The following is a 12,774-nucleotide window of genomic DNA, read 5'->3' as shown; positions in this document are numbered from 1 at the left end:
GGAGTCTGTTCTGTTTAGATCACGTGACCTCTGCTGTCAAACGCAGGGAACCACAGGCTCCTCTACACCTACTGAATATTCAATATTACATATGCTGCATATATACTGTATCATTTAGTTGATTATCTACTTTTTTCTATTAAAAATCTCTTACAATTACTTTTGCTTTGATTTAGATTTATCATATGATTCATAAAACTTTAAAAATAAATAACAAAGTAACACAATCATTAGCTGCTTTCTAATTTTAGTTGTTAGCATTTGTTTGGTTCCGTTTGTGTAGTAAAGGATGAAAGCTGACAACTATTTCCTCATTCCAGACATGTTGAGACTGATTGTTTAACCACATTTTAACTCATTACACAAAAAATAAAGAAACAACTGAGGACAAATAAACTCTTTATTTGACAAAATAAATAAGAATAATAAGGAATTGAATGGGAAAAAAGGGGGAAGGACACTAACACCATGTAAAACGATGTATGCCAGCTCAGTTTGTATTCAATTACCTTCACTGAAACATAACCAGTGTCTGGACTCAGAGTTTGTGAAGGTTTAAATTTAGAAACCTAAAAAGAATAATACATAAGCTAATATTTCCTCTAATAATATTCTTTCTACCCTGTGCATACAATGTTGATTTTTTTTCGGACAAAAATAATCAAATCATATTTCATACTAAGCCCTTTAAGAGGGGCTATACAAATAAAATTCCATTGATAGATACTATTTTAACATTTAAATATAATTGCTAGGATCTGAAAATAATTCTGTAAAATTCGTACAAAATTTCCTCATGAGTTTGCACCATACTGACATTATTGAACGAGCTAATTTTTTTGATAATTTAATAACCAAAGTCAAAAAGAATAGCTGGCCCCTTAAATGTGGGATTATGAAACATGTCTTAGTGCAGGGTTTGATCTACGGATGTAAAAATTGGACAATAGTTTAAAATCTTGGTAATTTTCTATCTATGATTAATATGTGTGCTGGCTTCTGCTTACTGGGTAAATGTCTCACTTTATGATGAGTGTAGAGCAACATATTCAACACTTCAGGGATTTTAGAGGGCGCAGCACATATGAAATATAACTAATTTTGTCTCTTTTGTTTCTACCCACAGTTCAGAGGTCCAGAGGGTGAGTGAGGACAGGGGAAAGAGAGGTTTGGATGTTTAAATACACTTATTCATGTTTTTGAAGCTGCTCATTGTCAGCTTCAGAAAACATGACGCGAGTGTGCTTCACATAAAGATTATAGATTATTGAGTGACACTTAGAGAGCTTCGTCTTTTAAGAGATGTAAATGTGTCTCTGGCTCGGGCTGAGAGTCTGAGTGCTCGTGCTGCTCAGAGCCGTGCTCAGACTTATGGTCGTGACCATGTGACTCCGGGTGGTCATGGGCAGCGTGCCGTACCTCCTCATCTTTCTCTCGGATGAGTTTTTCCGTCTCGCTGTCCATCACTCCGGTCAACGCGGGGATGGGGAAGTCTGTGCCACTCTCCCGGGTTAGTTTGCTGCAGAGGGATTCAAGATGTAGAGAAGTTCAACATTCAATATTTACAGAAGGTTTTTGCAAGAGGAAGTATTTTCATTTTCTATGTTAATATCAAGACGAATCCCAGTTTCAAGTTAACAACATTTACTGCAGATTACATTACATTACATCTCATTTAGCTGACGCTTTTATCCAAAGCGACTTACAAAAAGTGCATTCAACCATGAGGGTACAAACCCAGAACAAAAAGAATCAAGAAAGTACAATTTTCTTCAAGAAAGCCAAACTACAAAGTGCTATATCTAAGTGCCATATAAGTGGTACTAAAGCTCTACTTTATTTAATTATTTTTTTATTCAAGGTAGTCGGAAGAGATGTGTTTTTAGTTTGCGGCGAAAGATGTGTAGACTTTCTGCTGTCCTGATGTCATTGGGGAGCTCGTTCCACCATTTAGGAGTCACAGCAGAGGTCACTGGGTGGAGCCAGTTCTCACCTTAGACAGACATGACAGATCTCTAAGTGAAGCCAAACAATCTTACACTCATTGGTACAATTCAAATCTGCTCTGGACACTCATCTATTATCACCGGCTGAACAACTGCAGCTGATAAACTTTCTTAATACACCAACACCAGATATCTGTGAGGATAATTATGCTGCAGAATGAACCCTTAACCATTAAATACATTGAAAAACTTGAATGTGTGTGTGTGTCCTGTGCTTCAGTGCGAGCGTACTTGCGGTTGCGTTCCTTCACCACCATGCGGGTCATGCTCTGGATGCACTGGGCTCTGTAGTTCTCGTAGTGGGTCTCCCGGGTCACGTCCTTCAGATCTTGCATGTGCGAGCGGACGAGCATGTTCCTCAGCTTCACAAAGTCACAGTGTGCCGAGTTCTCCACTGCAAATCACAGCAAGCAGATCGGTTTCAACAACATATTCACCAGTCTTCAAAAACTGCTAATACTGAGTCTCTCCGGCCATGCAAGCAACCGTGAGTAGAAATGTTAAAAAGCCTAAGGTTCAATGAACACACACACACACACGCACACGCACGCACTGTCATACAAAATGTATGCAGCTTCTCTAAAGACCTATTATACTACATATGATCTTTACATATTTTTTTCATTCATTCATGCTGTTACGAGAAATCAAACTTTAACTTGTGACATTCCTTGAGTGTGTCTACCTTCTACGATGCCCCAGGGATACAGACGGCCCCTCACCCTCTTCCCTTTGGCCTCCACCACTGTGTTGCTGCCGATTACAGCAAAGGGAATACTTTCCTTAAGGGGAGAACAAACATTAGGCAGAAGGTTAAAAAGGTGTTTTCAAAACAATCTGGCAGTGGAGGAAGAGGAAATAGATGATTTTATGGATGTTTTGGTTCATCTTTCCACACTTTCCTCTTTGGTGTCTTTGTCACGTTCTCTCCAAAATTGTTCCATTTCCTCCTAACTTACTTCTTAACTTCCTAACCAACCACAGCTCTTAGACGATGGACATTAACTTGCTTAATTTTTTTCTTTATTTCCCATTTTTAACACTATACTTTTATCAGCGGCTTCTCAAGGACAGATGATTAACTGTGTCCTTACGGCTTAGGATGTGAACTTCCGAGGTCGTGTATTCTATGGTTTGCATATTGATTTTAAAATCACTACACTACATAATTGGATAATCTTCTTTGACGTGTTCAGGACAATAAAAGGGAAGAATTTTTCGTACGGATCCACGATTTTGTTTCCACTTTCTGTTATATTGCGTTTTTCAACATTTTAAGTGTTTTCTCAGAGAATAATTCTATAAGAGTGTGAAATTTGGTGCAGCTTGATTGAATGTAAGGGGACAATTAGGCCTTGGTGGAGTTATGCGCTCTACTGAGTGTCATTCTGCAGATGTTTTCAGGTGAGTTTAGTTGCAAAAACTCCAGTTCACATTTGGTTGTTTACTTACTCATGCACATGTCCCCCTGGTGAGGTACCAACCTCAGACTGCACAAAAGACAATTGGAAACAAAGACCCTGACAGCTGGCAGCTCTGACTCTCACCTTCAGCTCGTGGTCCTGCTGCTTAAAGTCCTCGTCTTCGTCAGAGTCACAGTCAGGAAACTGGTAAATCTTGATACCGTACTGCTCAATCTCCTCTCTGATCTGCAGAGGAACAAAAGAGTGAATGATACCATCAGTGACGATACATGCAGAGACTCAATAATCTTTTTTCATAAAGAACCATACATGTATATGTGATATGTGATTTCAGTTTCATGTGTGGGATAAAACACAGATCAAGTTTACTCTCTTGCCTTGAATTTCTTTTTCTTCACCTCACTCGGGGTGAGTGTGTCAGCTTTGGCCAAAATAGGGACGATGTTGACCTTCTCATGCAGAGCTTTCATAAATTCCACATCCAAAGGTCGAAGGCTACAAGAGATACACCAGATACGCAATGAAACACAATTCTCCCTCTCATGTAAATAAAATAGGACCTTTAACACTCTTACAAAATTTCTACAGACGAGTATTAGGGTCAGGCATGAGAAGAAAGTTAAAAGGTGAAGATTTATAGGCAGTCAAATGCATTAACATTAGTAGTTAGATATATTCTTAAAACTTCAACATTAGTTTTGAAATATTGACTTGATTCTCAACCTTACAATTTCCTTCTCGATATGCACAATGAAAAAATTGTATCTTCTCTGTTTTAATTTGACCTTATTTTTTTTAAATCTTAAAATGCAAAATGCAAAATGGAAGAACGAAATCTGTCTTCTCGTATTTTTTCTTTTGCCTGGCCCTAATCCTCTCCCATACATAACATTATTTTAACACAAGGTGGTATTTTTCAACTGTTTATAGACATTTCCTTAAGTGCTGATTAACAAGGGACAGTTGCGTTATCAGAAAAGCCATTGTCACTTTCAGTCACGTTCATTTTGAGGCCTGATTTGTACTGTGAATTCATTTAGACAGGTCTGATTCTATGTCGTCAGTATAACACAATGATTTGACCTTAACTGTTAGCCACTAACACAATGTTTTCATCGTGTTGGTCGATCAATCAGTGTTTTGCTCTCTTAGCTTCATCAGTGTTATCTGATGAGTAATGACTGAGGCTCGTCAGCAGAGGGAGCCTTTCCTCCATCAGTGTGTCTGAAAAATGCACTGCAGCATCACTTGCAGCTTTGTGGTACATTAGTTCCTTAATGAGCACAGTCAAAGTGGAACAGTGTATGTTAAAAGCACCACATCAGCACTCAGCACAAACAATTGATTAGAGCTAAAGCGCTGCAGCAGATTTAAGTTCACCTGAAGGCAGCAGAGCACAGCTTTAACTCTGGAGAAGAGCATTAACAATTTATGGAGCTGAATGTACAATAAGTGAATAGAGATTTACGATAGAGTTAGGTGGCTGCGTGTGGAGGCTGATTAGGATATAAGCACAGAAGATTCCATACTGCGATAAAGGGGGGAATGTTCCCCATTAAAACAGAGCGAGGGGGAAAACCACTGCAGGTTTGTCGTACCCATGACCGAAGGGTGAGATGAAGTACAGGCAGCAGTGCACGCGGTTGTCCTGGATGTTCTTGCGGTTGAGGCCACTCTCGTCCCTGAAGTATTGCTCGAACTGCTGGTCGATGTAGTCAGTCACCGACTTCCAGCTACGACAAACACACACAGGGTCGTTCATTCTCTGAGGCCACAGCTGCACGATGGCACACGACTTTCTAACCACAGTAAGAGCTCAAATAGGGTTAGCCAGCTGTACTCTGTGAGGATTCATAGGTCAACTGAAACAGTTTGATCCATTCGTACCATTCAGTGTTGTTTACAGCGTCTCCAAACCCAGGCGTGTCCACGATGGTGAGTTTCAGTTTCACACCTTTCTCTTCTATATCCACCGTGTGTTTGGTGATTTCTACAGTTTGTGTGATTCGCTCTAAAGAACAGAAACAAGCAGGCCACTGTTTTTAATATCAGCCACAACATGTTGTAGAACAAATATCTATTAAACAAAAACAAACACACAAATAAAACCAAACAAAATATATGAAAAGCTGCAGCTTTGTCACCTTCAGCATTGAGCAGTTTCCTATCTTTGTAAAGATCTGTGAGAAACAGGCTGTTGACCAGAGTGGACTTTCCCAGGCCAGACTCCCCTTCAAACAAAGAACAACACAGACTGACGTTAAGACTGTGTGATTACCAGTCTCTTCAAATTTGAGGCCTGGGCTTAAGATCAAATGTCTGCTAATGTGAAGACGAGGATTTACCTGCCACCATGAGCGTGAAGTCAAATCCCTTCTTGACGGACTTGCGATGCACCTGGTTTGGCAACGTTGCAAAACCAACGTATTCCTTGTCCTGGTCCTGAAAGTGGAGACGAAGATATGAAAATACATCAGGGAAGCACACATCAACCACTCCAAAAATGTGACGGTACCATTCACAGTGTATGAACTTTCCCGCAGTTACAGAGAAGTCTGAAGAACAACACAAGAGCGAAAAGCAACGCTGGCATCTCAGAGCATCAAACTCAACCCGTACAACCGAAAGAAAATAAGCACAAATCTACCTATATTATTTAAAACAATCTCGCACAAGCTCTGTCACATCATCAGTCTGAAGATGAATAGTTCAACACACATCACAGCACAAAGACAACTTCGTCCTCTCTGGGTTTCATGGCCAAACCTGCTTCATGTTACCTCATTATTGTTGTATGGGTCAAATCGACCCCAGGGGCTCTTGGGCCTGGACGTACCAACAGGAGACGGTAAGTCAAACTCCACACTCCTGCTCTGCTGCAAACTGGGGTCTGAACCTGAATCCGACTGCGCCCTGCCTGCCACAGGGGGCCGCAAATAAGACGGGGTATGGGGACGGTCTTCGCCCTCAGCTTCCCTGTCAACATCATGATTCTCAGAGGCCTGATGGTGATGTTCGTGCTCAGACTCATGGTGCTCATGGTCCTCATGGTGGTGGTCATGGTGGTGGTGGCCGTGCCCTCCTTGTTGGGGAGGGTCTTGCATAATGTTCTCTACCTCTGAGTCATCTGAAAGGCTTGAATGCTGGAGAGGTATAGTGGTTGAAGGGAGTGGATTAGGTGGTGCAGAGGAACAGGTGGAAAGAAACAGAGGTTGGAGGCAGAGATGGACAGTTTTTCTCTTGAATAGATTTGGATTATTCATCTTCTTTTTTATCCAAACTTGTTTTTCTTTTGTCATGATGTGAAGTAACTTTGCTCAACTCCTGCTGTTTTGACTGTCCAATATAAATAAATCTGTTCTGACTTATTCACATTGACAACAAAAACACTGTATGTTGTTGCATTTCTGTAAAGCTAACGTAGAGTGAGTCGTAATACTCAGTCATAAATTTAATTGTACTTTTACAGAAGCAGAGAGTACATCCTACATGAAGGATTATACATCTCCTGACCACTTCACAGTTCAAAATAAATTGAATAAAAAGATACACAGCTGTAGTGTAAGCTACTGTGCAAACTCCAGTTACAACAGCTCTCCCAGTCCCTCATACTGAAGTCTCCCCCCTGCCATTCGAGCACAAAGATAAATAATGCAGTGACCCTCCGCAGGCATAAGGCCTTGTAAAATGCAGCTGTAGGGCCACACTGTGACTCTGCACTCATGTTATGATTATGCCCTATACATTAACTGAGGGGAAGAAAGAAGATGAAAAATACCTAAAGGCTCAACAGATACAGTTCAGTTGAGACATTTTTAAATCATTTTGATCTTAAATCTAATTGTACAGTATGTTTGCTGTGAGCTAATCAATTAAATAAGACTATGGGGGGTAAAGTGGATAATTTGTGGGTTTTGGGGACATCTACAGTACCTGCTCAACATCATGGTCCCTGCTTTGATTGGGGGAGGCAGGGCAGGAGTCCTGCTCGTCTGATGAAGAGTGAACCTCGTGGTCACTGTCTGCCATTGCAACTGGGGCGACAGTGCACTCTAAAATCTCCAACCAGAAAGGAGCAAGCGATGTGTAGAGGTTTAGGAGTGTGATGAAAAAAGAGACGAGTCGGTTAGGAGAAGGTGGGTGAAGGACCCCGAGAAAGTCCGCCATGAGGAAATCAGGTGCGTGAGGTGGAGGAGACAGGAGTGAAAACAAGAAGGAAGATGGAAAAAGTTAAATAAAGATTAGATAAAGGCAAAGTAATGACATACAACACAACATACCATTTCCTTTGTTAAATGGTATGAATGCAGAGCAGATGCAAAGACTGTTTGGGTGAGTAGTGAGATGACCGATCTCGATGACCGATGCATAATGGCAGTTGTCTACACAATCTATAATATAATGTTGTTGCTCCAGCCTGGCCTCCTGCCACTACAGCGCTGCCTAATGTTATTAGCTCCTCTCATATCGTCCTTGTCCGTGTTCCAGGCACCACCACAACTTGCACCACGGCAGCTGATGACAGTGCCAGCAGATGAGACGATCTTTCCCAGGTGCAGTTACATAATGCAGGGAATCATTCATGAAAATTTGAATACAAAGTAAAACACGCTGAGACACAGTGTACGTGCCCAGAGAGACTTCATGTATCTCTGAAGCCACTCTGCAGTCAAAAATCACTATCTGCTTTATGCCTTTACATGTTATCCTCACTGGATCCTACTTGGAGCCTGATGCAAGTTTGATATCCTTCTGTCACTCAACCAGAGTCAAAAAGATTATTTGAGTGATCCTGAAAAAATGTTCTCTGTCCTCCTTCCATGGTTTTAATTATGCTGCTATTTAGAGCTTAAGGGAAGGAATTGGTAGTTTCACAGTTTAGGAAATCAGTGACCTGCTTTCCTGTGCTATAACCAAAGATCCAGAGATCAATGTCCCACATGGTGAATCCTGTGACCTACATACGAGAGATGGTCAATCGCAGAGCTCAAACAACTTTGTAACAGAAATGCATAAAGTTTCTCTTTCAATTTCATATTTTTTTCTTAATCGTGGAGCATCAAATTTTCTTCTTTGCATCAGTTGTAGCCTCTAGTGAAAAACAAAACTCACGCTATCACAGGGACATTAAAGCACGAGACAATCCATCCCTGAGAAAAGTAGTAACACCACAAACCAAGCTCCCTCAATGCAGGGCCTCACCTGTGGTACCTTTAAATCAGCGTGTAAAGTCTCTTCTTCTTCTTTTTCTAGCCTCTCCCTTAACTACTCTTCATGCCCAGTCTAACAGGAAGCAGGAGGCAGAGATCAGAGGCTCCAGCTTTTATACGCCCCTGTCCGTCCCAGAGGACACAGCGCCCTTCCGCCCCATCGAGCCAATCGGTGCCCGGGGCAACTGATCAGCAGCATTGATGAGCTACACGACACACCGACCCACACATCAAGTACAGAGTGAAAAACTTTGAGCTGCAGAGCTGTCGAACATTTAAATATCTTACTTTCTCTTAGTTTGGTGACAGCAAGAGAATATTTTGTGCTTTATTTTGAAAAATGATTTAAACAAGTGATCTTACGAAATAATTTTGGGTCATTGACTAATCAGTTACTCTGCTAATAATTTCAGCTCTAATACAACAAGCTGAAACACTGATGCTCACTCCAACAAAGCACATATTATAGACAGCAACGAAATGTAAAGTGAATGAAAACTGCACGCACCAAGCTGTAAGATCCACCACATAAAATGCTCAAATTAAAATCATAATCCAAAATTATACATTAAACATAACCTGCTGCGCTAATGAGTTCATTACTGATAGACTATTTATACGCCAGCGTATTTGTCTTCACGTGGCACAGAATTTCTCATTTATATGCAAATATATGCAGCATGTTGCTCCAAAACTACTCTACATGGTTTGTCTTTTACACACACGTCGCTCTATAGTTATGGGGACACTCATTGACATAATGCATTCCCTAGCCCCTTACTCCAACCTTAACCATCACGACTAAATGCCTAACCCTAAAACCAAGTCTTAACCCTCAAACAGCCCTTTGAATTTGTGAGGACCAGCCAAAATATCCTCACATTGATGGTATTGAACCAAAATTGGGCCTCATAAATAAAGACGCGCGCGCACACACACAGTTTGGGACAATTCGCCTAAAAGACAAAGACACAACATTTCTCCTTCAATCTTCAAACACACACCTGTTACCTTCTCATGGACAGTTCTACACTGTCCATCTTTCTCAATCATTCCTGAACATGACCTGAGCTTTAGAGTGAGGTCACAGTTTTCTTCTGGTTAATCTGGTTCATCTGGTTAAACATGAAGTAATGAGGCAGAAAGGACTCTGGGCATGTCAGAGATTCACTTTCCATTAAAGCTCTAAATCAGCTTTGTAAAGTAAAGGGACAAAATTTAAACTGGAACACGGTGCAACCTTTTCCTCTCTCACTGAACCAGACGAGCGTCAGTCTGTGATGTGATTATCCTGGATATTAAAGTTTTTGGAGAAAGAAAAAAACAGTTCCAGTTAAGTCATTTAAAAAAGGAACAAAAACAATCAGGTAAAGATTGGAAAGAGCACCCAAACCCCCTGATCTCTTTTATTACATAACACTGCGGCCTATAGAGAAAATCTAATTGGCTCCAACATCATATTCACAGAGTTTCAGTAGGCCACCACACAGAGTCTCCAAGTCTCAGCTGAGACCTGAACCAATTATAGTTTCCATTATTGGCTGATGTGACATTTCAATCAGTATATCATTAGTGATGCCCTGCAGAGTTTTCCACAGAATAAGCCTCAGACCAGGTGAGACTATAATGTGGCTACTTCACGTCCAAATGAGCTGATTCACGTCCAAAGCAGCGTGGTGCATACATGACGGGAAATGTCTCAAACACTTTGGGACAAACAAGCAAAATAGAACAACTCAAGCTCACTTGGCTTTGAAGACTTCCTCACAACATTCATTCTCAGTTTCTTCACAGACTGGGGAAATCAAACAATGGTATGCTGACAGGAACATTAAGTGTTTGATAATGACAACATGTCAACAGCTGCTTCTCTGGTATTTCCTGCTTCACTGGTAAAAATGCACTTGTGTGTTGATGCCGCTGAACACACTTTCATGCTGATCTACAGCTTGTTCACAATCTACGATCTTTCTCTCGAGGAAATGTTGGCCTGGAATGTCCTGTTTATCATAAAATACATAAAGTCAATTTGACCAGGCAATGTTTTTGTTTTGTAGAAGGATGTTGTATGAATCAGGAAAGAAGAACCCACTGATATTTAGTGTGGATCTAATCGGTTTAATCTACAAGTTCTCACGAGAGAGAAAGAACTGCATTGCATGACAGCTGAAACTATGAGGTCTGACTGTCTGCATGGATGGTAAAAACTTTATAGATGATGGTGCGAGCAAGCATGTTGAACACAGCTATACAATGCAACAAACGGATCAAAACAACAACTAAGAGATGTCTTATATTATTATCATGACAGAGAGAGAGATAATGCTTTTTTGGGATTCATTATGAAACTGCGGCAGGACAAATTAGAATATGGCAGACTGCCACAGCCTAGATAATTAATGGAAAACACTGCATTGACATGGTGAGAAAGGGCATAGCCTTGTTGGAGGTATCAGCTCTCAGGAGGACCCTTCCAGTTACCTCTGCCAAGGAGGTTATGCTTTAATTTTGTATGTCTGTTTGTCTGATAGTCCTCACCAGAAACTTGGTAAAAGGATGTGTAAAGTGTCAGGAGAGAACCGATTACATTTTGGTGTGGATCCGAATCAGGGGGTAGATCCAGTTTTTTTTTTTCACACTTTAACATTATTCAACATTTTGACTGATTTCTCAGGGAATAATTCATGGATCTTGATTTTAAAAAATCGGACATGTTTCAGGGACTGATATCTACGTGTGTGCAATAAGGTGCAGCTCCAAATAAAAATCTAGATCTAGTGAATTTATATGAAGTTTCACAAGGGCTGTTGGGCCTCATCAGAGGTATGCAGTCTTTGAGCTCCTTTCTAGTTGCATACACATTCCAGACCAATGCATCCAATCATTTTAATGAAATTTAATGAGCGGTCTCAACGGCAAATAGAAGGTTTCTGCACAATAACATAAACACATCATGTCCTCTGTAATCTTTCATTCAAAGCTTTTCAATGACGCCACCGTTAGAAACTCTTCGGTATGCCAGTCATATTTTAAGATGGGACCCATAGAGTCCCTGAGAAAAAATTGAAGGACATGAAATCCAATTAACCATAAACAAGTTGTGTATTTGACTACGCCGCTTTGTTGCTGTTGGATCGTGGTCATGGGTTTGGCAGCCACGGTGCTGATGGATGATGATTTGTTACATGAAACACAGCTCTCAGGAGAAAAGCTTCAAATATTCGCTGTGTGACATGGGAAATGCAATCAGATGCTGCCAGAAGTCATAAAGAAACTATACAGCACGTTGTAATTGACCTTCTAAGATGAAAATGCATTTCAGCTCCAGAGGAAATGCAGTCGACAAGAGTCATTTATAATCCAGCTACAATAATTTCTAAACTATTATTCAATGACTGCTGAATCATTTTTTTCTTGGCAGACTTCTTCCTTGTTGGCAGGAATGATTACACTTGGTGCTGCGATATCGTGAAGTTAAGACAGTTTTTCAAGGAAAAGCATGAATATAAATGTGTCCGTTGACTTCAGAAACAACTCTCTGTTTATTCTGAGTTAAAAAGTGAATGTTGTGGAATGCTCAGGCTGAATACCAGTGAGGTTTCCCCTCGTGGCGAGGCCAGTAGCAGGTGGTGAAGTGAGCCATTTGCACTCTGTGTGAATGCTGTGGTTGTTTTGATAGTTAGAGCGGGGCTCTGTGTGAAGCTGGCTCGGGACACAGAGAGAGAGAGAGAGAGACAGAAATAGACCTGCATCACCACCATCACACACTCCCACAGCTATGAAGCTCCTGCAAATATACACCAAATATTCAACGCGAAATAAAAGACCACAACAATTATCATGTAAGTTTCTTTGGGGCAAAGTAAAAGAAAAAAAGATGGCAGTGACCTAAGGGTGCGTGCGTCTCTGCACCAAATATCTACCTGTGAGTGTAGCAGCACTGAGCTCCATCATCAGAGGCAGACACTCACCACACTGTCACTCTAATTGACTGTATATTTTTTTAGGTAAGCTTGTTTTTAATTATTTATTTGATGCTATAAAATCGGAGTGATTAGATTAGAGTAATTGGTCGAGCCTTTGTATCGGCGGGACTTCGGTACAACAGTTCTATCAAAACAACCTAAATCTACT

At 40.8% G+C, this 12,774-nt stretch overlaps 1 protein-coding gene across 11 annotated transcripts in view; it reads right to left on the bottom strand.

The window, feature by feature from the left end:
* sept4b (septin 4b) overlaps positions 1-12,774 on the bottom strand; it is a 46,385-nt gene that overhangs the window by 1,828 nt on the left and 31,783 nt on the right. For 4 of the 11 annotated variants that reach the window (XM_035155098.2, XM_035155102.2, XM_035155100.1 and 1 more), the window contains 9 exons: positions 5,776-5,872; positions 5,575-5,661; positions 5,318-5,441; positions 5,029-5,163; positions 3,808-3,925; positions 3,554-3,655; positions 2,692-2,788; positions 2,238-2,400; positions 383-1,519 (listed from right to left, as the gene is read on the bottom strand). In XM_035155098.2, the coding sequence (XP_035010989.1) occupies positions 1,279-1,519; positions 2,238-2,400; positions 2,692-2,788; positions 3,554-3,655; positions 3,808-3,925; positions 5,029-5,163; positions 5,318-5,441; positions 5,575-5,661; positions 5,776-5,872 (1,164 nt within the window). In that variant the 3' untranslated portion in view covers positions 383-1,278. Of the gene's footprint in view, positions 1-382; positions 1,520-1,834; positions 1,994-2,237; positions 2,401-2,691; positions 2,789-3,553; positions 3,656-3,807; positions 3,926-5,028; positions 5,164-5,317; positions 5,442-5,574; positions 5,662-5,775; positions 5,873-6,210; positions 6,574-7,363; positions 7,497-8,632; positions 8,738-12,774 lie in introns of those variants that run through there. The other 7 variants (XM_035155094.2, XM_035155095.2, XM_035155091.1 and 4 more) reach the window with 6 other exon arrangements.

The sequence above is a fragment of the Hippoglossus stenolepis genome, chromosome 4 (assembly GCF_022539355.2).
Source record: "Hippoglossus stenolepis isolate QCI-W04-F060 chromosome 4, HSTE1.2, whole genome shotgun sequence".
NCBI classification, from domain to species: domain Eukaryota; kingdom Metazoa; phylum Chordata; class Actinopteri; order Pleuronectiformes; family Pleuronectidae; genus Hippoglossus; species Hippoglossus stenolepis.
The sequence above is the reverse complement of the archived record's forward strand: the minus strand, read 5'-3'. Positions and strand labels throughout refer to the sequence as shown.